The sequence below is a fragment of the Ursus americanus genome, chromosome 1 (assembly GCF_024610735.1).
Source record: "Ursus americanus isolate L20-20 chromosome 1, mUrsAme1.1.p, whole genome shotgun sequence".
NCBI lineage: Eukaryota > Metazoa > Chordata > Mammalia > Carnivora > Ursidae > Ursus > Ursus americanus.
In genome coordinates, this window is record NC_142127.1 from 106,100,394 (window position 1) to 106,126,686 (window position 26,293).

The 26,293-nt window shown below is 51.0% G+C and overlaps 1 protein-coding gene across 2 annotated transcripts in view; it reads right to left on the reverse strand.

The window, feature by feature from the left end:
- Nucleotides 1-26,293, reverse strand: part of NDUFA10 (NADH:ubiquinone oxidoreductase subunit A10) — a 53,048-nt gene that overhangs the window by 15,428 nt on the left and 11,327 nt on the right. For both annotated transcript variants that reach the window (XM_045793964.2, XM_045793965.2), the window contains exons 6-9: nt 25,866-25,945; nt 19,927-19,981; nt 18,289-18,374; nt 9,275-9,383 (exon numbers count right to left, since the gene is read on the reverse strand). In XM_045793964.2, the coding sequence (XP_045649920.1) occupies nt 9,275-9,383; nt 18,289-18,374; nt 19,927-19,981; nt 25,866-25,945 (330 nt within the window). The remainder of the gene's footprint in view (nt 1-9,274; nt 9,384-18,288; nt 18,375-19,926; nt 19,982-25,865; nt 25,946-26,293) is intronic.

The following is a 26,293-nucleotide window of genomic DNA, read 5'->3' on the forward strand; positions in this document are numbered from 1 at the left end:
TAGAGAGACACAGAGCCTCCAACTCAGATCCTCTCTAGCATGGATACGGGCAGAACCAGCACACAAACTGGCTTTCAGATCATAAAGAAAAACAGAGGGGCTTTCCATTTCCAGCAAAACATCAGCCCCAAAGCCGTGAAAAAGCTCTTGATATAAAACCTCTAGAAATGCTTTTAGATGCATTGCTGAGCTCTGCAAGAAATCACAAGGGGCTAGAAATGAAGAGCAGGTTGAACACCAGAGTGGCGAGCTGAAGCCTCGGCGGCCCTGGGGACGTGGGAAGAGCTGCCGGGACACAGAAGGCAAAGCAGCCGGTCCATGCAAGGTGGAGCACAGGGAGGGGCTTCCTTTCAAACACACAGCTCCTGGAGGGCAGTACCCTCCGTGGAAGGCAGAAGGGAAGAGAGCGCCCGGCCTGCAAGGAGACTTCAGCGGCCATCTTGGGAATTCATGGCCACAGTCTATCCTCGCACGGGTGTGGGGGTTCCAGTCTCACCACCTCTGGGGCCTGGAGCCCCTGTTTGTTATGAGACTCGAGGCTGGCAGCAGCAAACAGTCCTTACGGGAGCAGGACAGCCAAAGCTAGCAATGCTGGATGCCCAGTGAATGAAATGTTTGGGGCATACTCACCCCAAAAGACCATCGTTGTTTCTCTGAATTCAAACCTAACAGGGCATCCTGTATATAGGAGGGACTCTCACTAAGTGCCCATGGATAGAGGCCCACAAAGCATGAACTTAGTGTCCAGAGTCTCCAAAACACAGAAGGGACTAAGCCATCATAGGTAAGAATCAGAGAAAACAATAAATGACAAAGTCTGATTGTCCTCCAAACCTGGTATTACCAGATACAGAAGAGAAGGGACTATATTTGAGATGCTTAAAGAAAGAGAAGCCATTGAAAATATAAGCAAGAAGGAATATCCCAACCACAAGATTCGGAAAGCACTGGTGTAAATAAAAAAGACATTTAAACCCCCAACCCAAAACAGCAAAGACAGAAGGTGAAGAAAGATCCTGAAAGAGAAAGGGAGACTGTAACACTTAATTAAAAACAAAAGGTCAGCGCACTGCTCCTGCTTCCAAGAATCAGAAGTGCTCTCCAATAATTCCCAACCACAAGTGCCAGCAAGTTCAGTGTCGACTATAAAATATGCACACTACGTAATGGGTGTATTAGAGCACGCATGGCACCGCCCTCCGCTTCTAAGTGTCTCCATAAGCGCGCTGCAAGCACATTTTAAGTTCCTCGGGACATTAGGAGGTGTGACTTTAGTAATTTTATTACCTTTATTACATGAGTCAGGTTTATAGAAACTTCTCACGCTGTTGGTGGAGTTTGGCTAAAACACATTTTCAACTTTAAAAACTTTTTTTTCCCTAGAAACTGAGAAACAGCCTAGCAGGGTAGTGGTCTTCTGAGCGTCCCTGCCATTAAGGTGCCCCCAACCCACTTGTTCCGGGACATAAGTAGCCACAGAATGCCCTCTGCTCCAACACTGAACAACTCCTCCTCTTGAAAGAAGCAATTCTCTGAAACGTCCCCACACCACTCACCCGTGGAGCCCAGCATGTCAGGTGTCCCGGACACAGGGCAGCCATACCTGCTGCTCCGTCGAGCATTTCTGGACGGAAGTGCTGCAGCGCGGCCTGGGACCCCTCTGCCAGGAGCTACAGATCCCCCAGCTCCGCAGCAGCTGCGTGTGGGATCAGCTCAAGGGCTTCGTCGCTCATCCCTACATCCCCCACCACGTGCTCTCCAGAGGAACACTTGGTAACAATGAATGTCCAAAGAGAATATTCCAAGAACGAGGACAAATGGTTATTTACATTCTATCTAATTTCAATTTGTTATTTTTTTAAAGATTTTATTTATTTATTTATTTTGACAGAGAGTGAGTGACCACAAGCAGGGGGAGCGGCAGGCAGAGGGAGAGGGAGAAGCAGACTCCCCGCTGAGCAGAGAGCCCTACGAGGGTCTCGATCCCAAGACCCTGAGATCATGACCTGAGCCGAAGGCAGTCGCTTAACCAACTGAGCCACCTAGGTGCCCTTATCATTTTTTTTTTTAATATCAAGCAACCGAATTTCCTTTAAAAACATCAGCATTCCTCTAAAGGTTCACACAATTCCCACGCAGCAGGCACCTTAAAGCCCACGGTACACATGGTCACTTGCACGGCCGCAGCCAGGGGATCAAGGCCGACACCAGCGGTGACATGGTGTGTGCGCGGTCCAAGATGTGATGGGGACAGAGCTTCACCTCTCCGAAAACACAAACCCAGGCTAATCCTGACAAAAACGTCAGACAAACACCACCTGAGGGACAGTCCATGAATACCTGACCGTCCTCCTTAAAACTGTCATAAGGACCAAACACAAGGAAATGTGACAGTCACAGCCAAATGGAGCTTTTGGAGATGTGACAACTCCGTGTCACGTGATCCCTGGATAGGGTCCTGAACAGAAACAGGGCATTAGGAAAGCTAAGAACATCAAATATGGTATGGATTCTAGTGACCAGTACTGGACAGATGCTGGTCCGTCCCCTGCCACAATACACGGCACTCACATAAGACGTCACCATGGGAAATGGGGTGCGGGGTGCACGAGAATTCTCCAGCAGCTTCACAACTTCCCTGCAAATCTAACACTGTTCTAAAAGTGCTTCTTTAAAATGCTTAGACATTTTTTAAATTCTTTTTTTACTACTTGGAAATTTTAAAAATTAATTAAAAATTTCAGCATTTCTAAACATTTAATTAAAATTGTTAAGTCCAATAGAGTAGGTTCTCTTGATGCTCACGAATTAAAAATAAGCCATCAACACACAGAACACAATAATGATGGAAAACTGCCAAATCCCCCCAGCATGTCTGTGGTTAAAATGGCTAACATACTCAGCCCCTGGGGGACCGGTGCAGACGACACGCCCCTCCGGAGCCACCAGGAGAGACGGGCACCTTGTGGAAAACACCTGTGCAAAGGCACCAAGGCAGGGGGGTTCCAGGTCCCAGGGAGGAAAGCAGAAGAGGGGAGCTGCCTGGTCCCTGCAAGGCCCCCCCCCCCCCAGGGCCTGCCCACTCCTGCAGGGGTAGCTGGGAGCCCAAGGATCTGCAGGGGAGAGGCCAGTAGAGACAGAAGGGCAGGTCAGGACCCACCACAGAGCGGGGCCCCGCTGAGCGTGCCCTCCTCAGGGAGGGCACAGAGCAAGCACAGCAGACCTCACAAACTGATGCCGGGCATCAGGTGGCTCGGTCGGTGGAGGGACTCCGGCAACCTGCTGAAAGTTCAGTGCCTGCCAGAGGACAGCACCCACGTCCTCTCAAGGTAAGAGAACGCCATCCAGGGCGTCCATCCATCTTTACGATGACTGGCACTTAAAGGAAAGAAAAACAAGGCACACGGAAGAACAGGACTGAATGACCAACCGTGAAAGGACTGAGGGAGAGCTGGGCAATTCAAATGGATTGAAAAGAGGTCCAGACGGTGCAGAACCAGGTAACTCTGCGAACAATGCGCTCAAGGAATCAGGGGACAAGATAATCTCAGCGGGTAACTCGACATAATAAAAAATGGAAATTCTAGGGGCGCCAGGGTGGCTCAGGAGTTAAGCATCTGCCTTCGGTTCAGGTCAAGATGCCAGGGTCCTGGGATCGAGTCCTGCATCGGGCTCCTTGCTCAGCAGGAGGCCGCTTCTCCCTCTCGTTCTGCCTGTGTTCCCTCTCTCGCTGTCTTTCTCTGTCAAATAAATAAATTTTTAAAAAATGGAAATTCTAGAATCAAATAGGGCTAGGATTACAATTAAACATGGAAACAAGGAAAGGCAGGTGTAGGAGCAGATGAGAAAGAGCTGGGCAGACTAGCACCTTGGAAACCCCATGAGAAGAACGTGGCCGGCTGCAGCTCACGGAGACACAGGATGGAAACACACAGAAGAGCACCAAGGAACAGAACACGTCCAAAGGCCCACGTGGCTGACAGGGGCCCAAGAAGGGGAGCACTCGGAGAGGGGTGCAGGCCACACTGAACAGGTCCTAGCAAGTCTTTTTGGAAACTGAGACGAATGTCAGCCAAAGAACGTTAGGAACCCCAAGCAGAGCAGAGACAAAAGTACAGATACGCATGGCGGGGGCGCCGGCAGGGGCTGGGACATAGGTGCTTCCTGTGACGCACGCGCATCATGTGAAACGGGTCACACACTGGCTACCCCAGGAAGCACGTACCCCAAGGCCGTAGGCACCAGGCCCCTCGCCGTGTGAGAAGCCCACGAGTGGGGGACGAGGAGGCCAAGCCCTGCTGCGCTACCCTGGGACTGGAGGTGCTGCCGCAAGCTCAGAGTCGCCAGGGCCCAGGAGCCAGAGGTAAATACGGCATGCGGGTGAAAGAGAGGACCCGGGAGTCCGCGGCGACACAACCAAGTGAACGCGCAGGCACGAGAGAGCACGCGCTCGCAGCGGACCCTGGGCGGTGCTGGGGCAGGGGCGGCAGGACGGGCAGTGCGACACCAGTCTCAATCACATCCAAGGACTGAAATTATACAAAGTATGTTTCTGATTAGAGTAGAATTAAGCCAGAAATCAGTAACAAAAAGATAATTAGAAAGATCCCAACTGCTTTTAAATTATCCAGTATAATTCAAATTAGCATATTGGTCAAAACAGAAATCAGATTAAAATTAGAAAATATTCTGAGCTGAGTAAGGAAAACCCAATATCCAGACTTATGAGATTAAGCCAAATCTGGAGGGCAACGTGTCCGGCCTTAAATGCATCTGTACAAGAGCAAGACGGGATGGAAAGTCAACGACGTACCTGTTCATCTGAAGATGTCTGAAGAACAGCAAATAAAGAGAAAAAATCAAGAGCGGTCATCAGTGAACCAGAATGTGTAACACATGACACCAGACAGGTCCTTGAATGACCAGCTCCTTCCAAGGGCAAAGGAGGAGGGCAACGCCAGGACCAGCCGCAGGGATGAGGACGGGGACCCTCAGGCCCAACTGAGTTAAAAGAATAAAAGGGGACATTTTAAACTGCTCCATGTAAGAAATCAGAAAATTTAAATGCAATGGGGACGAGCAAATTCCCTGATAATACAGGTTTCCCAAGGAGGGACAGAATACTGAATATTCCATATCTATTAAAGAAACTGAATCCACACTGTAGAATATTCCAGTGGAGCCCCACCAGCCAATCTCTGTCACACTGAAGGAAGCTGTGACACTCATCTTACACCAACTCTCCCAGAGAGCAGAGATGACGGTCCCGCCTCAACTCGGTGTTGATGTCAGCATGACGCAGACAATACGATCCCTCTCAGGAGCACGTCACAAGAAAGGGAAATTATCATGCAGTCTCTCAAGAATATAGGTACAAAAACCCTAAATTAAAAATGCGAACTAGGGTCAGCCACACATGAAGAGGATAATGCACACAACAGTGGGACTTAGTCCGTGAAATCGCGTTGGCCTCACAGTCGAAAATCTACCGATATAACTGAGCACACCAACAGAAAAAGGAGAAAAAATCAACCAGGGCAGACACGTGATAAGACTCAATACCCACACATGACCAAAATTCAACTACTAATAAAATGCAGCTTCCTTAAGTTCTTAAGAAAGAACATCTACGTTAACCCACAGCAGACACAACCCCTGCTGGTGAATTACTGAGCAGTTCTTCCGTGAGGGCAGGAAGCAGACGGGGAGGCCACTGCTGCACCTTCTACTCACCCGTGACCTCGAGACCCATCAAGGCAAGGGGAAGAAAAGGCAGTATACAGATTAGAGAGAAACAGAGCTGTCAGGACTCGCCAGCATGCACTTTTTCTTTTTACATGCTGGGACTTTTAAATGTCCACTTTCCATACAGAGGTAATTCTAATAGTCCCTGTGTGTCCGCAATTGTCATTACGATGGCTGGGGGTCAGCTGGGAGTTTACCTGCTCTGAGCAGGGCCACCTGAAGGTCCCACCCAGTGCAAGGACACCCTCCATGGCGTGGCAGCCTGTTCCACCACGGAGGAGCCACGCCTGGACCTGTCTGGCTGTTGCACATGCCCCACCCGTGCTCGAGAGTCGGGCACAGCCCCCAGCCGATCCCCACGCAGGATGATGAGAGTCTCGAGTGCTCTGGGGACCAGTCCTACTCTCCTGGGATAATCCAGCTCACTCTTTCCTGCTTAGACACAAAGAAATATATGCAAAGCTACACTTCACTAACAGACTTCCATCAAGAGAAAAAATTCCTAGAGGTACCACCCATCCCCCACTTGTAAAAGCAATGACTGAAATAAACACACACTCGAATGCACGCTCCCTGAAGACAGTGATGTGGTCTGGTTCTCTGCTGTCCCCTCAACCTCTTGACCGCACGCTCCTCCTGTCTCTACCTGTCCTCACCACCGGTGACCTCAACCAGCACCGTGACACCAAACATCACTCACACGCTGATGAGCCCCACTTACCTGCAAACCCCAAATCACCGCATGTAACCACCTATTCAACACCTCTTCATGGGTATCATAAGCATCTCAAACACGTCCAACAAATTCTTCACCCTTCTCCGAAAATTGTATCTCTACGTCTTGCAACACCTGCCAGGTCCAACTCGAGTTCTGGTTCCTGAGGCCAAATCCCAGCAAACAGCTTACTTTTTTTTTTTTTTTTTTAAGATTTTATTTTATTTATTCGACAGAGATAGAGACAGCCAGCGAGAGAGGGAACACAAGCAGGGGGAGTGGGAGAGGAAGAAGGAGGCTCACAGCAGAAGAGCCTGACGTGGGGCTCGATCCTGTAACGCCGGGATCACGCCCTGAACCGAAGGCAGACGCCTAACCGCTGTGCCACCCAGGCGCCCCCAAACAGCTTACTTTTTTCTCTCTTCCACTACAAAGTTTCAACACACTCCATTGGTTGTACCCACAATCTGACCACTTCTTGAACCTTCTGTGATGACCACCGTGGTCCAAACTCCTACTACCCCTTGGCCTCCTAACTGGCCTCCCTGCCTCCGTGCATGCCCCTGTTCAATCCAGTGTGAGGTCAGAAACCAGAATGTTCCCATTACGAGGTATGTCACACACAGCCTCCCTCCACTCCACAGAGCCCTCACACTGGCCCAGGCTCCTCCCTGCATGTGTGACGTGCTGCCAGTGCTGTGCTTCACCTCTGTCCCTGCCCGTCTCCCCGCCCAGGCCTTTCCCCCACGCCCCACCTGTTCCCGTCACCTCTCGCAGCTCTCCAGGGCTCCAGGAGCACAACCAAAGGCTTTCCAAATCCAGCCTCCACGTCACCAGGCTCTGCCCTGCCGTCTTCTGGGGACTGAATTTTCTCCACAGCACCTGTCACCATCACCCAACACGTTCCCTGTTTTACTGTTTCCTTCCACTCTGACGTACACCCCATGAGGGGAGCCATGTCCCCAGCGTCTAGGACAAGTGTGGGCCCTGGTGCGCACTCAGAAAGCATTCCATGGAAAGAGTAACTGAACTGATGAACAAAGGCAGTGGATGTGTGGGAGGACCCGATGAAAGGGCCTGGTGCCCACGGAACCTGCAGCGAGCAGAGCTCGGCCACTCGGCTCATCTGAGGCCCCCTCCCCACTCGGGTCACAGCTGCGCGCCAAATCCCTTGCTTACATTTAGAAAAACCCAACAGGTTTAGGGAGGAAACACTGTATCAGAAACACAGGTGGAAAGCCAGCCCCACTCATCATAAACAAGAGAGAGCATTGGAAAAAGTTATTAATCGTCACCACGTACCATGGTTCCAAAGTTTCTGAGCTCGCAGCCTACTGTTTCCTTGCTTAAAAGTGAGGTCCTCCAACACAAGAGACGTTCAAAACCCTATATCCAGTAAATCAACACACTGACATAATCAGATGACTTGTTTAAAAATTTAAAAGGGCAAAAATTTCCCACGAGGTAACTGAATATTTATCTGTCTTTAAATTCCCTGTGTGCACACCACCTTACAGCCCGCAGCACCAGTGCTACGGACCGAGAAACAACTTCGGGGAGACAGCGGCAGACGCCCTCGGGGCTGCGGTGAGGAGGCGGCTCCAGGGAAGCCAGAGCGCCCGCGTCCCAGGGCTGGCCAGGGTCCCAGCGGGGGAAGAGGTGGCAGCGCCAGAAGGGCGAGCCAACAGGTTTCGCATGCAAGCAGGCTGGACACAAGGGAGCCAGAGGAAGAAGCCACAGCGCCACTCCAGGCATCATGGTGGCTGCCTGGACGGAGGTGGGATCTGTGATGACAGGACAAAACGAGGCCACTTGTGCACGGGGCTCAGGAGGATGTTGGTGCAAACGAGGCACCAGAGGCAGGGAGGAGCCAGCCCAGTCCTCAGACACCACAGCCACCACAGCCACCAGCGTGCTGCAGAGCGCCACGCGCTTGCACGCCAACAGCGTCAGAAAGAAGGGACGCGCCAACATGCCAGCCGCACGTGCTGCTGAGCGACTGTACCGTGCCAGCACCAGGGAAGGAGAGCCACGCGAAACACACAGGGTTTCAATGCAGTGAAACGCTGGCTGCTCAGCCTGGTGACCTTACTGAAACGCAATCCTTTCACACGTTACCGATAACAAACCCCAACCACAGTCGAGGTAGAAATGCATCGTGCCCTTAGTCTTCCGCTGATGTCACAATTCCCAGAGAAGTGTCTCCCTCGTCTCTAGGCTTCTGCAACACCCTCTAAGTGTCCTCCAAGCTCATGGGATTCTGCCTGAAATGACTCTCCACAAACAGCTCTGAAAACAAGTAATCCACTAAAAAGGTACGGAAATCAGAGAAGACCAGTAACACAGTCGGAGCCTCCTGAGCTCTGCCTCTTCCTGCCCCGGCTCCGCGCCCCCTGCCCTCTGCGGCCCCTGCCCCTGCGCTCTCCCACCTGCAGAAACGCACGCCTTCATTCTTTATGGATGGACGTACCATAAGGAGTAAGGCAATACCCAAGTACAATTCGACATTGAAGAAATGCAGACGAGACCCAGAGAACAGACTGCGTGTCCCTATCACGATAACACGCTGACAAAGAAGGCTGCCCGCGCACGTCTCCCCGGGGCAGCTCACGGCACGCGGCCCTGCCGAGGGAGGAGCTGCACCAGCGTTAGACGGGACGGCGAGGGGAAAAAGGGAGAATTACTTCAACGAAAAGGAAGCTCACTTACTAAAACAAACAGGCAAAAAACAGCAAAAGCCCCTTTTTGGGGGCATGACCTTGGTGCCAGTCACAGGGGCCACAGCAGACAGCTCACCTGACTTCAAAACCTCACCTCGGTGAATTTCTGGAAGATGCGGTCACTCTGGTGAGCTCCGATGGTGACTTCTGGGAGATAGACAGGGATGGTTGTGTAATTGAGCACCTCCAGCTTGTTCTGAACCCTACAAAATAAGACAGACAATGACCACACTAAACCATCAAAACAAATATAACAACATCAGCTATAAGGCTGATTTTTTTTTTTTAAAAGTGCATCCAAATAAATGCCCTTCATCCCCAGGTGGTCTTCTAGACGCAAACCCTCATCCCAAAGACCATGAGGTCTGTGTGCGGCTGCTTTTCTGAAGTGACCTTCAGAACGTGCGGGAGAGCCTGCCAAAGCCTGGGCAGCACAGAGGACCATGCTTCAGAAAGGATGAGGTTCGGAAGACATGAAAAAGGAGCCACACTGTGCTTTAGACACAGGAATAGCACCAAAGAAAAACGACACCCCACGCCGTCCACAGCAGTGCCGAGCACAGAGCGAGCCCTCATTACAACGTGCAAAGTCCATGAATCTTGAGGGAAAGGCAGCACGTAACTCCAGTCCCTCTACATTCACCACGCAGTGTCCTGCTGCCCTGCTGCAAAGACTCCAGGAGCAGAAGGGCCCCGGGGAAGTCAGGGGCACGGGCTGGGGCAGGCCCACACAGGATGGCCGGGCGCACCCTCGCCTGGAAAGGTCTCATGCTCTGCCCTGATTGGCACCGACAAATGCCAACCATAGGATATGCTCCTTGTTTCACCATTTTATTTTGCTGAACAGTAAAATATTTATACTGTGTTATAACTGCTTATTTCAAATTAAATTTAGTCTGAATATGACCACTACACTTGAAGATGAAAAGCATTTTTGGGGCTTTTAGAAAGAAACATTTAAATAAATTCTCCTTTCTTAAGGGCTCAAAACAAAGCAAATAATTACTTTAAATGACCACTTTCCCATTAATGAGTTTTAATGGCAGAAAACGTTTCTGTTTGTAACGGCCCAAATGGAAGTTCTTTAAATGCATCTGGCTTTCAGCTACTTTGTGATAAGGAGTCCAGACCCATGTACCCAAGGCCAGTGCCCCCTGGCAGCCGCAGTCAGAACGCCCCGATCCGATCCCGGGCTGGCGCTCCTCGGGCCCCTCCCGCCGCCGACCGCGGTGCACGGAGAACCTGCCGCAGGTTGAACGAGAGCGGAGAGCGGGAAAAGACACATCCCGCATGCCACCGGTACAAACTGTGTCACTCCGACATGGACGCACCATCTGGCAACAAATATCACCCAAGGAAATGGGCCCGGGGAACCGTCTGTCTCCCCAGGTGCATCTCTGCGGACGTCCACAATCACACAACTGGCTACGATGGACACACTCCAACGACAGGGCTCGTTCTCAGCCCTCCTAGTAAGCTGTGCACACGACAGATCTTTGTAAGCAGGCGCAGGTAATGCATAAACACACATCTCTTTATTTTTAACAAATAGAATTATTCTTATTATTTTATAAAGATAATTTTTAAAATTATCTCACAATAAACAATTTCCACTAAAAGTGAAAATCAGTGTTTTTAAATGTTAACAGATATCAAGGTGGAGTATGATTTGGTTTTCTCAATAGTTTGAAAAACCTACAAAATTCTGAAAAATCTGAAAGAACTTGGCCTGGAGGCTGGTGTGCAACACAGAGCAACAGTGCCATCTATGCCTCGTCCGGCTGAAGTACCGTTTCCACGAGACCCCCCCCCCCAGCACAGTGTCTCTTTCAACAAACGTGCTTCCAACTGCTTCTAAACATTAAAAAAGTCATCTGCTGCAACTGTCGACACCTTGTTCTGTCAATGCGTCACCGTGAGCTTAGGCGGTGAATGCTGGGATGAGCCTACGGCGTCTTGTCTCCTTGAACGCCACAAGTCGTAACCTTCCCTCAACTCGATTCACTCTAGACTGAAGATAAGTAAGGAACAGAGATAACGGGAAGCATTTTATGACCCAGGGAGCAAAAAGCAGAGAAAGAAAACATTCTGTTCACAAAGCACTTAGTCTAATTGAAGAGAATTCAAATACTGGCTGAGAATAATATATCCTCTTAACATCATGAGCCAAAGCACTCGAACGAGAAGATGAGGTAGCGGAGCCTGGTTTACAACACGAGGCAGTACGCCACATATTCTAAAAGAAGCAGGAAAAGACAGAAAAACAGTAAATTGTGTTTCATGGCTCACACTGGTTCCCACTGAGCAGAATGTCTACCCTCGCTCCTAAAACATGTCCACAGCCTGTTAGCTTGTCCTGAACTGCAAAGTTCTGTTTGAACACGACACTCTGATACCAAACTCGTACCCCACTGACTTTGCAGCCCTGGGATTTCCTACTACAATGACCTTGTCCCAGAGTCAAGGAAACAGAAGCCTCCGTGACAAAGCAAAAACGGTGAGCGGGAGGGCAGCCCAGGCTCTGGGAAGCAGGAGGAAGGGGCTCAGAGCCTGCACACGTGGAGCCCTGCCTGGTGACCAGAGTCACCAGCCCAGGAATGAGAGGGGCCAAGGCGGGCGCCAGCCTGTAAGTTACAGAGTTTGCACAGGAACCCAAAATGCTATGCAGGCTGACACATACAGTCATAAGCGCACACACACATAATTACACGCCGGCAGACCTCACTGAGATGGAGCATAAGTGCTCTAAACCAGTAATTTGGTCAGGTTCTAGACAAAATGAGTATAACTGGCAAATGCCATGTTTATAGTAATTATCCCACAAAACTGGTCATAATTTTCATTTGAGTCCCCCAAATTAAGAAATGACACTCACGTGAAAATAAACAAAATTACCGTTGCACACTGTTATGAAACATCCGGGGCGCAGGGGCAGGGGAGCAATGGACCAGGAGGAGGAGTGGACAGACCATTTACAGGAAAATAAAACAGTGAACTGAATGCTCTCATCTACAAACTTCAAGGGAATTATTTACTCCTTCTCTGCGCTCCAACAACAACACATCTAAGTAACTACTACAATCATGATCTTAGCACAGTCCGGGATCAAATGAGCACACGTTCCAGACTGTGCTTAGAACACAGCCCCGTCAGCGCTACAGTGATGATCTTAGCACAGTCCGGGATCAAATGAGCACAAGTTCCAGACTGTGCTTAGAACACAGCCCCGTCAGCGCTACAGTGATGATCTTAGCACAGTCCGGGATCAAATGAGCACACGTTCCAGACTGTGCTTAGAACACAGCCCCGTCAGCGCTACAGTGATGATCTTAGCACAGTCCGGGATCAAATGAACACACGTTCCAGACTGTGCTTAGAACACAGCCCCGTCATCGCTACAGTGATGATCTTAGGACAGTCCGGGATCAAATGAACACACGTTCCAGACTGTGCTTAGAACACAGCCCCGTCATCGCTACAGTGATGATCTTAGGACAGTCCGGGATCAAATGAACACACGTTCCAGACTGTGCTTAGAACACAGCCCCGTCATCGCTACAGTGATGATCTTAGGACAGTCCGGGATCAAATGAGCACACGTTCCAGACTGTGCTTAGAACACAGCCCCGTCGTCGCTACAGTGATGATCTTAGGACAGTCCGGGATCAAATGAGCACACGTTCCAGACTGTGCTTAGAACACAGCCCCGTCAGCGCTACAGTGATGATCTTAGCACAGTCCGGGATCAAATGAGCACACGTTCCAGACTGTGCTTAGAACACAGCCCCGTCATCGCTACAGTGATGATCTTAGGACAGTCCGGGATCAAATGAATACACGTTCCAGACTGTGCTTAGAACACAGCCCCGTCATCGCTACAGTGATGATCTTAGGACAGTCCGGGATCAAATGAACACACGTTCCAGACTGTGCTTAGAACACAGCCCCGTCGTCGCTACAGTGATGATCTTAGGACAGTCCGGGATCAAATGAGCACACGTTCCAGACTGTGCTTAGAACACAGCCCTGTCATCGGTAAACGAGTCACCAGGCCTTGGCCCAGCACCTGGCCTCAGTGGAACGGCGGGGCTCGAGGACAGCCACCTTGTCCCACGCTGCCTCTTGTCTGTGTTCAACAGTCACAGACACAAACAAGAATCACATATAAAGCCAGGCCAAGTGAAGAGAGGGTATTCAGAGGAGAAAGGGCGACTACAGCCAGGCTTAGACATAAGCGAGGATTTTTAAGATAATTACTGGGTGGGTGGGGGAGGGAACAGATTCAGGAAGAGAGAGAACCAGATGATCAGGACTGTGAATTACTTCCCAGAAATGAAATTTGGATTCATGACTAAACAAAGGCAGGCCACGAAGGATCCAAAGTGAAGGGAAAACGGGGCCACTGTGACATTTTTGTGAAAATTAGCCTGGTGGGTGTGTGCACACGGGACAAGCAGTAGGAAGAAAGAACTAACAGCAGGATAAAGATCAAGAAGGAGAGGATCAAAGCCCAAAGGCAGCAGACGTCAAGAAAGAAGAGAAGAGGGAGAGAAAGCACTGGGGACAAACACACGGACCTTAGTGTGTTTCTCAGGGTGTGCAGGTAAGGAGGCCGGCCGGGAAAGGAGGGTCCTGGCCACATGGCAGCTGGAGGATGAGGTGACGAGCCCACCAGGATGCAAGCCTGGGCCGCCGAGAGGAGAGGAGGCAGCACAGTTTGCACGCTGGACCCCAGGGAGGGTCATGATGGCCCTTCTACACTGTGCGGGTTAGCGTTCCTAAGCTGTGGCTTCCCCAGCTGTAAAATGAGAGGAGCTCCCACCAGGCAGGAGTGCTGTGGCATTGGGAAACGTTTCTGGAACACCTTCTGGATGCAGTGCTGACCCTGTAACTGTGATTGAGGCCAACACCTCGAGGCTTCCGACCAAGAAGGGCTACGGGGTCTCCAGCAAGGTTCAGAATTCAGCTCCAACAAGAGCTTGAAAGTCATCAGTCCTGTCCTTACAACAACAAGAAAACATCCCTGCAAATCAACCACTTGTCCCGGAAGAAGAGCAGCGACACTCTGACAGATGTCAGCGCTCAGACGAAGGGAGGAAATGGGACACTCTGCTCTGAGGTCCCTGCACCACCTGGGAGGCGGCAGGGCCATCGGAACGTGGACTGAGATGAGCTGCACGTGAAGCCCGGGAGCCCCGCAGCCACGACAACCGCACTGTGAGAAGTGCAACTGCTCTGCTAGGAGAGAAGAAAATGGAATCATGCAGAAAGCTCAGGCACAACCAGAGAAGGCAGGAAAAAGGAGGAGAAGAAAACAAAGAACAAATGCAACAAACGGAAAACCGTGACTGACACAGTAAACGATCATCCACACACACCAACATTCCTTTTAAATGTAAACTGTCCAAACACAGCAATTAAGACAGAGAGACTGTCAGAACAGATAAAAACACGGGACTCAAATCTATGCTGGCTACAAGACACCCACAGTAAACAGAGACTCAGGTTCAAAGGAAAGGGATGGAGGAAGACGCCTACGCGAACCAAAGCCAGAACAGACAACCCATTCAGACGTGACAGACTGCACGATGGAACAATCATCAGGACACAGCGGGGCATTCTGTCGTGAGGAAGGGGTCAGTTCTCCACAAAGACATAACAACCCCAAACACCAAACAGCAGAGCATCAAAGTACATGAGGCGAAAACACAAGTCAGTGGAGAAAGGGCCACGTGCTCCTGTGGCTGGAGACCTCACCACCCCTCCCTTGTGGACACAGCCCACAGGCAGAGAAGCCGGGGGGGACGTGGATGAGCTGAACACTCCCACCCGCGACGCCAACAGAACGTTCCATTCAACGGCAGGATGCGCATTCTTCTCACGCTCGAGCGGAATGTGAAATCTAGATGGAAAGCACGCCTGACCACGCAGAGCACCCGCGCCCGTGCCAACGAGCTGACATCACAGGAGCTCGTTCTCAGATCATGAGTGCGATTAAATGGGAGGGATGACGACAGCACTGACGGCATGTGTGAAGATCAAAATCGAGCATCTAGCCTCTGAAAAATAATAATAAAAACTAGAGCAGAAATCAGACTGAAAACAGAAAAATAGAGAAATTCAAGGAAACAAAAAGCTGTTTTTTTAAAAAGATCAATAAATGCAAAGAGAAAATTCACAAAGGACAAATAAATGGGCAATAAAAACATAAACTGTTTGAAGTTCAGTGTTTATAAAACGCAAAGTAAAGCAAACACTTTTCTTTGGTATCAAAATCACAAGTTTCTCTCAGCTTTTTGTTCGAACTACATGGTCTGTCTAGGACTTACAGAAGACAGTCAAGCTCGCAGGCTAGTGTGCGCTTTCCGGAGGACAGATTTCACACATGGAGAGTTGTGTCCACACGCCCTCACCCAGTGTGCACTCGCCTTTTACTCCCGACGAGAAGCAAAATCACGGGCCGTGTGCTGGAACCACGGGTGACGGATCCCACCCTGTGAGGTGAGCGGGTGCGGCTCCGACCTCTAATCCACTGGGTTCCACCACCTTTTCTGCATTCCCCACCCCGCCTCACCCACATCAACTCTCTCACCGTCACACTCGCTGGCTTCTGTACATTCTCCTACTCGCCGATCCTGTTCGAATCCAGAGCTCTGCCTCCTCCCTGCCGGCACTCGGGCAGCCGCAGCAGCAGGAAAGCGCTCCCTCCACGGGGCGTCAGGCCCACCGCCCTGCCCCGCTGTCCAAAGCAACCTTCCCGGCCCGTCCTCCCCATCCGACGCCTAGACAACACTTTCCACCTTTCCTCCCTTCCTCCCTCCTCAGACCTCCAACCCCCCCACCCCACTGCCACCTGTGGCTGATGGCCCACTTCCCGTCACTGCGAAGACAGAGCAACCATCAGAGAACGTCCACACGCCCAAGGCACATCCCCACTCGCCCAGCCCCTGCCCACAGCCCTCCACCCCGTTAGAAGCACCAATTGCCACGGAGCACTAGGCCACGCCTTCAGAGGCCACTCACAGCCCTCCCCCATCCCCACAACTGTAGGATCTTCCCCATGAGCCGCTATTTCTTCCATCTTAAGCATAAAACAAAAACTGCTAAAAATGACTAAAATTTTAGGTCTTACTTTCTAGTAACTAAATCAATAGGTTCAACATGAGAAATAACTGAAATATATGGACTCTGTATATGCTGATGTTAGGCTGCATCCCAGCACAGAAAACGAGCGTTTCAGTTATCCAGAGAAACACCGTGAGCTAGCAAACTCCCCAGAGCACAGGGGAAGCTCTGGCACTCGGGGCCCGGCTCTGCCAGAGCTGATCCACCGGGCTGACAGGCAAAGCGGTCACCAGGCAGGACGGAGGCTATCCATGGGCTCAACACTCAGACTGGTGCTCCTCAAAACGGTTGCGGCCCAGCCACTGTGTCCAGCATGGCAGAGCAGAGGCTGATGCCAGGCTCTGGCACGGCTCGTGGCTGTGGACGAAGGGAAGTCAGTGACGTGGGCTCCCACCCTTCATGGAGCGGCAGCTACTGACGCTCACGGGAAACGTCCACTTCCTGGGTTCCGAGCTGCCTTCCTGCCCCAGACGTCTGTCAGAAGCCCAGCTCCCGTGCACGTGGAATGCCCTTCCACGGTCCTGAACAGACTGTGGTCTCCCTCGCTGGCGTCTGCGGGCTGTTTGCGCACCACTGGGCACCAGGGTACAAGGGGATTTATGGGGAACACCTGCCTTCTTTCTGGAGGTCAGAACTTGAGCAGCTGCTAAGGCAGAAGGTGCCAACATGACCAGCACCCAGTAAAAACTCTGGGCACCAAGTGTCTGATGGGCTCCGTGGGCAGAAACCCTGCCCAAGCCCTTGCATTACTGCTTTTCTCATGTCAAAGTAGCGCACTTGGCACATCCGTGGGGGGGAGGGCATCGAACGCCCACGCGTGGACTGCTCCAGATGTGCTGTGTCGTTCCCCTCACTGACCGGCTGTGTATCCCTGCTGATTCCCTGTGAGAACCACAGCCATGAGCACAACCACCTGCTGTGACTCCTGAGCCCTTCCAGTGAGGTCCCGAGCTCAGGGCCCCTCAAAACACATGGCGTACTGGGTTGAACAGTGTCCCCCCCAAAATTCATGTCCACTTGGAACCTGTGAATGGGATCTTATTTGGAAACAGGGTCTTTGCAGAGAGAAGTTAAGATGTGACCACAGGGGACTGGCTGAGTCCTAATCCCATGACTGGTGAACTTATAACGAGAGAAATGTAGACAGAGACACAGACACGCAGGGAAGAATGCCCTGTGAGGACAGAGGCAGAGTGGGAGTGACAAAGCCACAGGCCGAGGAAGGCTGAGGATTACCAGCAGCCACCGGGAGCTGGAAGAGGCAGGAAGCATTCTTCCCAGAACCTGAAGAGCATGGCAGCCCTGACAACACCTTGACTTCAGACTTCTGGACTCCAGAACTAGGAGGCTAGGGTGCTGTTTTCAGCACCCCCGGTGTGTGGCCGCTTGTCACGGCAGCCCCAGGGCACTCACACACACGGCCACTGGCATGAGGCGGCCTGACCAAGGGACTCATTTCATGGCCCAGGAGGTGTGACAAAGGCTCCATGCACAAGACATTCACTGTCTTGACACAGCCGGCCTGACGGAACAGTGAACGGTCCCCTGAAGGACATCAAGGCACTAGCTGGAGAAAGCACTGTGTTGTGTGTTTGTGAGAGTCGGGACCCTGTTCGACAGGCGAACAAGCAGCAGGATTTACAGCCATCTCCCCACCATCCTGGGCTCGGGGGCTGGAGGACAAAGGGCCCAGAGGAGATGAAAGCAGTTTTATCTGATTCTAAATCCTCTAAATCTGGAACAGTGCTCAGCTCAGGGTGGAAGCAAAATATCTGCTGAATTAATATTGGCAATCAATTAATTAATTGTCAGACCAGAGAATGCAAAAGCCTTTTGAAGGGAACAGGAAATACACCTCATTATTGGTGGTACTGTTAACACCTAACTTGAAATAGAATTCCTTCAAAATTCTCTAAATTCCTCCAGCAGGCCAGGGACCGCACTCAAAATCCCAGCCCCCCGTCCTGTCTGGCCGGAACTTACAGCATCCGCAGATGGTGAAGAGTACGGTCATTCTGCTTGAGCCACGGTCCTTTGTTGTACTCGAGGTATTCAATATCTTCTACCACCTGAGACAGAGACAATTCCAATTTAATGCAGAGTCCCATTTTGGAAATCAAATGAGATAACATTTTAATACAGTATAAGCCATAACTATCTAGCAGGAACAATCACCACAGAAGCCAAAAAAAAAGGAAGTCGGACAGATGGCCTTCAGTGAGGAAACGGGATTGAGCACTGACCCTCTGATGGGCACCCAGCCCAGCAGACGCTGGGGTCGGCGAGGGGCGCTGACCCTCACTGTGGGCGCCCAGCCCGGCTGACACATGGGTGGTGTAGAAATTGCGTGTGAGGCTGTGAGCAGCAGCGCGGGACAAAAAAAGAATCAAGACTGGGGGAACCAGTGTTAGTGACAGACTACTCATTTCCTCTCCAGGGACTTCATTCTAGAACACGAGACCTCGCCACTGAAAGCAGCAAGAGAACAAGAAAATTAATACATTTCCTAGAGAGCTCCAATAACCTGTTTCCAGCCCCACACCCATGCAGCCTGCAGTCTGACCTCCCAGAGGGGGTGTCTTTTCGCGTGCATTCTATCCCTAGACACACCAAACTCAGGGCCCTCTCCTAACCTGCAAGATTTGAGTATGAACTCAGAACACAACATGGTCTTACAGAGCAAATGCATTCTTCTTCTCAGACGCAGAGCGTCTGAACAGTCTGTCAAGGTGTGAAAATAGCCTAGACACAAGACACGCCCACACCACAGAAACCAAAGCACGCGGAATGTCATCAGTCCGGGAGGAATGGGCCGCATGCTGTCCTCAGAACCGTGCCGGAGCCGGACGGGGACACGGCCCCCAGTCCTCCGAGAGTGAGTGTGCAGAGTGGGAAAGACCTTCCTGCGTAGCTTTCTCGTCCTCCGCACTGGGCTGCCGGCCAAGCAGTCAACTCCGCAGCGCTGTTTCCCATCACCACCTAGGCCTCAGCCCTGCATCAGAAAACCAGCATCTTCTTCCAGAATTTTCATACCTTTGGTTCTGCTCTTTAGGAATTTATGATTAATACATGAAATACGGGACTTTCTGTGTAACGGATGGTCCACTGCCTCAACACCATCTAAGAAATAACCTGTTTTCTTCTACTCCGTTTTTTCTTATCTTTCAGAGTCGGGTCACACACGCACCTGTTTCTCCACTCTGCGTGCTGCTCTGTTACGCCACATACCGATCCCTGCATTAACACCACAGTGCTTTCATCACCACGCTTTCGCAGGGGTTTTGTATTTGGGAAGGCAAATGTTCCTGCATTATTCTTTCTCAATTTTTTTTGGCTATTACTCATTAAGTTCTCTTGAAAATTGCATGGAGATTAACTTGAATTCTACAAAATGCACTTACTAATGTACCTTCTACAATTTTAAGATCCTAGAAACTGAATTATTCAAATCAAAATCAAAATCTCATGCCCAGGGGAGTGTAATGGGCTGCTCTTAGCTTATGAAATACAGACATTTCTAACACTGGTTCCCCCAGTAGGAGCTGAACTGGTTATCTGATTTCTAAGAACTTTATATATGAATCAAATTCAGTAATTTAAACTTTTCAGCCTATTTCTTACCTTTTCTGCATCTTGAGCTTCCCTTGCATTATATTGTAAAACCTCACATTTCTCACTGTAAGAAAAGGCAAGAAGAAATTGAAGATAAATTTTCCAAGCTTATATGAATGTACTTATATGAATTAAAGTCTCCGCTGCAAACACTAAAACCGCCCATTCTCTGAAGGGAACAATGTGCTGGCCACATGCTGGCTCGGGGGGCTGCACGGAGGAGGAGGACCTGCTAACTCCCGGGACGACAGCAGGGGTGTCTCCTGACTTCCCTTCTGGCTACCCCACCCCCACCCCACAGGCCCAAGACACCAGGGGCTACGGGGACAGGGTCCACGGGTCACCGCCGCCGCAGGTTCATTACAGGACAGGACGAAGGCACCCTGCACCTCACTGAAACGTGGGCACAGAGAGCACCCAAGCAGTGGAGGAGGAAGGACGGGCTACTTGAGCTGCCGGAATCTGAGACGAACCAGCTCTGCAGCAGGAAGGTAGCAGCTCAGTTCCCTCAGTCCTCAGCCCTCTGTCTGGACGCTGAGAAATCACAGCCAGGTCCCGAAAAGAAGGGGACAGCAGGATGCCACTTCCAGCACTTCTGCCCATGCCCGCACCACGTTTACTGCCACGCGAACAGCTGGCTGCCTGCCCGGCGAGGACTGCAGCCAACAGATGGGTAAGTCTGTACCTGACGAATGAAAGAGGCCGCCTCTGCCACCACCTCCAGACCGACCCGTAGGAGATCTGAGGCCACGACCCCAGCCAGAGAGGCCAGCGAGGCCGCCCAGACCAGAGGCCCGCTGGAAAGCCCATCACTGCAGAAATGTCTGACCCCCTTCCAGCAAAGGGGACAGCAGAATGTCAAGGACAGACCACCACTACCCCGGATCACCTGCACAGCCCACGCAAGGAGATTACACAAGGGACACTCTCCTTTAGGAGTCGACAGCACAGCACCCCCCTGCTGATGGCGTGTAAATCCACAGGTCCAAGACGTCACGAGCTATGCTCCACCTGAACTCCACGGCTGACACTCCACGATGCTACCCAACTTCAGCAACCGGAAATCACCGTCCGCAGGCCATCGGCTTAACGAGCTCAGTTAGCACAGCTGAAGTACCTGTCCTGGTACCATGAGCACGGACTCAGGAAACCCCAACGGCCTAGGTGCTGTGATTAGAGACAAGCCCGTATTACACATTTGGAGGAAGTCGTCCGACTAGACGACCGTTTCTTGCTGCAGCCAGATCACTGCATTTCCTGTCTCACTCAAGATAAAGGAAAATGGTCAGAAACCACAGGCACAACAACGATGGATCCATAAAGCCAGAAACAGGAGCTCGGGGCATCTGCCCTTCTGGCTGGAGCAGAGGCTGCCCCTCATTAGAGAACTCAGCGTATTTCCTTCTCAAGGGCCCTCAGCCTCCCGCTGTCACTATGAAGAGAGGCACAAAGGGCAATGTCCTCCCTCCACAAGGCACACGAGTCGGGATTAAACCACGTGTGTAAGAGACAGAATCGTGGACACTCCCTGATGATCAAGGGAGGGCGGCTGGCACGGAAGCATCACCGTCTATCACACAGCAATGTAAACACCCCCCATCTGGCATCCCTGGCGTAGCTGTCACAAGCGTGCGCACGGCAGGTCAGGAGAGCAGTGACACGTACTTCTGACACACAGAACGGCACATTTCCAAAGCCCCTGCCAGGCGGCAGGCACTGCGTGGGGTGTGCAAGGGGACAAAGACAGGGCCCCTGCCCTCACAGAATTTGAGATTCCAGACCATCTCTGAAAACAACTTACAGAGCCAATTTCATAGCCTAACATTTCCATATTCCACGTGACTCGATTCAACAAACTTAATTCTCTGGGCGCCTATAACGAGCAGCGTCCCATGGCAAATGCCCCAGTGACAAACAAACTGACAGAGGACACAGGACAAAGCAAATCCTCTCACTAGGTCCTGCCCGCCCTTCATTCCCACTGGCTTATTTGTGAAGGGAGGCTGAAACAGAGGGTGGCCAACAAGGGTCTCAGAGATTCGGGGACACAGTCAAGGCCTAAGGAGGGAACTCAAAGCCACCTGATCCCCCAGGCCCACCTCTCCCAGGAACCCCCAGGTCTCCCAGGAACAGCAGCGCTGACGGCGACATTTACAAACGGAGCAGAGTAAATGTCTCTTCACGGCTGAATACAGGGATGTTTGCTAAACCCGGCTGGAGCTCAAACTTACTTACAATACATTCAAAATCAAGGTACTGAGGATAAAAAACATGTTTTCCAACAATTTTTTTTAAGATTTTTTTTTTTTAATTTATTTATTCGACAGACAGAGACAGCCAGTGAGAGAGGGAACACAAGCAGGGGGAGTGGGAGAAGAAGAAGCAGGCTCATAGAGGAAGAGCCTGATGTGGGGCTCGATCCCATAACGCCAGGATCACGCCCTGAGCCGAAGGCAGACGCTTAACCGCTGTGCCACCCAGGCACCCCTGTTTTCCAACAATTTTAAGCATAAGTATTGACAAAGCCAGAAAACATCTATTCCTGTGGTAGATCACTGTGCCTCCTAAAATCTCACAGTACGACAACGGCCAAGGCTGCACTGTTCTTCACGTGCTCACAAAGGACATGTAAGAAGACAGTGTCCCGGTCGTGAAAGAAGAGAGAACACAGGAGAGTGGCTTGGGTGCAGAGAGATACCAATCGTGCCCAGTAAATCTGCTTTAATTCAAATACTGACAGACAAGCTAAAAACACTTCTCTTATTCAATTTTGATTTTATTCCTTAATTACTAATATTCTAACAATTCTATCTTCTAAAGTTAGCCACCGTAAATATGTAATATTTAACTAAATGACTTTAAATAAACAAACCTAGGAAACCTAAAGTTGTTTCTGTGGGGAAATATCTCCTGAATTCTAATACACAAAGTCTTATAAACTTTAGATAACCTATTCATGATAGGCGTCTTAAAATTTTCGGTGAAATCCAGCAGTTCTGGTCAAATTTCACCATGAATTTCCAAGAGAAGGGCCTCGAGACACAAGCACATCACACTGCAGCAGGGTCCTGTCTACAGGTGGACACTGACATGACACGGGCTGCACGCAAACTTCCACGCTGGTGTTCTTGTAAACGTGACAAATGACCTCTAACGTACGTGGCTTCTGCAACTCCACACAGCTTGAGCTGTGACAGCAGACAGACCGTATGTGTTCAGAGACAGAGCTGACAGCACAGCGGGACCACGAGGGGAGACACCAATGCCCACGGCGTAATGAGTCTCTGTGGCAGGACAGCACGTGATCTACAACTTTTAAAAATCCTTATTACACTGTTCATTTGGAAAAATCGAACTAAATCCCACAGACATTCACCTGTCCGTCCACCGTTCTCATCGTACAAACTGCTGAAAGCAGAGCTCCGCTAGACTCTCCCGACAGCAGTAAGAGGACAGTCCCCAGCCCGCGTGGTGTCTTCAGGCGTGCACGTGACAGTCTGCTGCGTGACCACCAGTCGTGGAAAGGTGCCCTCTCCTTCGTGGCGACAAGTCCATAATCCTGAGCCTGTCCTATGTGCCACCGTGTGCTACGTGTGCTACGTGAGAAACACACACCACCCAAAGCACCTCTTCCCCCCTTCGCCTTGGTCTGCCCAATGCACGGTGAGACAGGACTACAAAGCGAGAGCGCTGCCCTCAGCGTGCGGGGACGTAACCAGGGACGGGTACCTGGGCTGGAACAGAGACAGCAGCTGCTCATGAGCACAGCAGCATGACTCGGGGCCCACCGCTGACCGCGCCAGCCCCACACACGCGGCCACACACTCCACTCAGACGGGCACTTTCCCTTTCAGGTGCTCGATGCTGACGACAAAGCAAGCAAGCAAGCAAGCAAGCTGGAAGTTTGGCAAGGGTTACACTGCAAAAGAGAGGTCCATGTTCTCCGTGTTAAGTCTAAATCCCCCGACCCGGGGTAGTGCAAGCCCCCTGCACCTGCTGTGTTCCACGGCTCACATGCGCCTCTCCGCGGCCCCTCTCCAAACATTTGGAGAAACATCCAAATCCCTGGGAAGAAAGGAGGGGAGCTCTTTCCCCCAAAGCGCGAGTCTCTGCTGCTCATCAGAGGGGGCCGTGCTGTAGTACCAGGACTTAGCAAAGGTCGTGAAGGCCCCATACGAAGTCACAAGAACACACCACTCCACGCCACATCCTCAGCGCGGCCCGCTAACAAGGACTCTGAAGGCTGAGCTGGGGCTTCTCAGTGATGCACGGAACACCCTGACCTGGATGATTTCGCAAAGTGGCCCGTGGACAGTGACACTGTGGGGAAGGACCGGACATCATCTCCCAGGCCAACAGCATTTGCGACGCTGTGCTGAAAGACATCGAGCTCAGCACACTGACGGGGGTGGGGGTATGAGTAAGCAGCAGCCGCGGCCACCCTCAGGAACTGTCGTGTTAGTCGAGCAAGTCAAGCAACGACTTCCGAATGCCGTGGGCGAGCCACAAGGCCTGCCCCAACTATGGTGGCAGTCAGAAGCGTGCTCTGCTGGGCCGGCCGGCGAGGGAGGAAGGGTCAGATGCTCGGCACAACGGAGAGCAGCGCCACCCCCCTGGGCAGCAGAGAGGCGCAGGTGAGCCGTGGAACACAGCACGTGAGGCTTCAGGAGCGAACTCCCACCGCAGATCAAGTCTGAGCAACCAAATGGGGCAAGGGACGCTTACAATGGCTGCTGAACACACTTTGTGGTCAGGAAGCCTCAAGGAGAAGTTCTTGAAAATAACTGCAAAGTAAAAGAAAACCTCACCCTGAGGACAAGTAGAACTCAGGCCTTATTAGCTAAAAATTCTATTTGGGAATTCGTCAGGACGCCCCTTCTGAGTTAATGTTTTCGTAGTCAGAAGATCTCCAAGACTTCTGGAACTGACACGCAAGGGTCAACCATCTGTTTCTTCTGCTTATTCACGTATGCCTATACATTCCCCTGAGCACGACTTACAAACCTGATTTTTTTCTGCACCTCTGGTCCTAAAAACGGAGAGTGCAACAGAAGACAAGGACCCACAGCTCGCCCTGCTCTGCACTGCTGCTAGGAAACAGCTCAGCACGAGAGGCAGGAATGCAGGCATCTGCTTATGGTCAAGAAAAATTAGTTTTCAATTTACAAATCAAACTTCTCTTCCAAAGTTACTATAACTTACTTTGTTTTTATTCACAATTTTATACGTTGAAATCTTAAACGAGAACATGAGATTTTTAGGCATCAAGAGGCTTAAGTTTAAAACAATTTAAGACAAGCTGCCAGAGACGTTCAGGAAGAGATCAAACACTTGCCAGTGGGACCCGAGGGACAGTGGTCCCCGACTTCCCTCTCACAGGCCAGCAGGCAAGGACCACAGGACAACGAGCAGAGTAGGGGAACATTTCCTTTGTGCTTTCAGGAAAGAAATGATGAGAGCAGGAGGAAGGAAAGAAAGAGGAGGATCTGGTGGGATTTCATTTAATCCAAACTACCGCTAAGAACAACTTTTAAAAGGATCTACAGGGATTACTTGTCCTCCATGAATTCCCTGTACGGATTCAAGGAGCACTTTCGAGCAAGCCTTCTAGGTAAGCAGGAATGTCCGGATGCCCCCTCAGGTCAGAACACGGGAGCTCCCTGATGCTAACACCCTGTCGTGGAATACAGCATGGCTTCACTTCCAGCCTCAAATGATTTTAGGAATAAAACAAAGAAGTATGGACAAAATAGGCAAACCCAAAGAGCAAAATACCCCCACCAAACAAGCTAAAATGTGTGCTGTCATTCTTGCTTATAAACACGAGACCTGAATAGCGCAGACAGCATCCACTGTCATGAGTAAGAGTGAACTCCCGGGCTGCCGGGTACAGGGAACCGTGTGCGGAGACGCTGCGGTCACAGAACTCAGTCGTGCGTTTAGCTCACCTCATCTCCGGCAGGAAGGTTTTCTTATAGGAGTTCTCGATGTCCTGCAAATAGGCAGAGGTGATCTTCATTTCATGCGGCTAAACAAAAGCACAAAAAACAAGTGGAACATTTAGACTTTTTCTTTCACTTGTGCACCTGTAAAAGGTGAAAATAAGCAATAAACACGGTTTTCTTGAGCAACTCATGGGCGTTGCAGGGACGGCAGGAATGGGGCCTCTCGGTGCTGGTCAGGATCACCCTCACTGTACCACAGCAAAGCACCCAGATTTGCCCAGGGGATCCCACTGCATGACCTTTCACGGGCGTGAAGATGCATGCTTAGAACGGGATCAGGAAGAACCCCCTTTACAGAACACACGTACAGCGTGGCACATGGGATACAGTATACGCACACACACACACACACAAGCACATGTGTGCACACA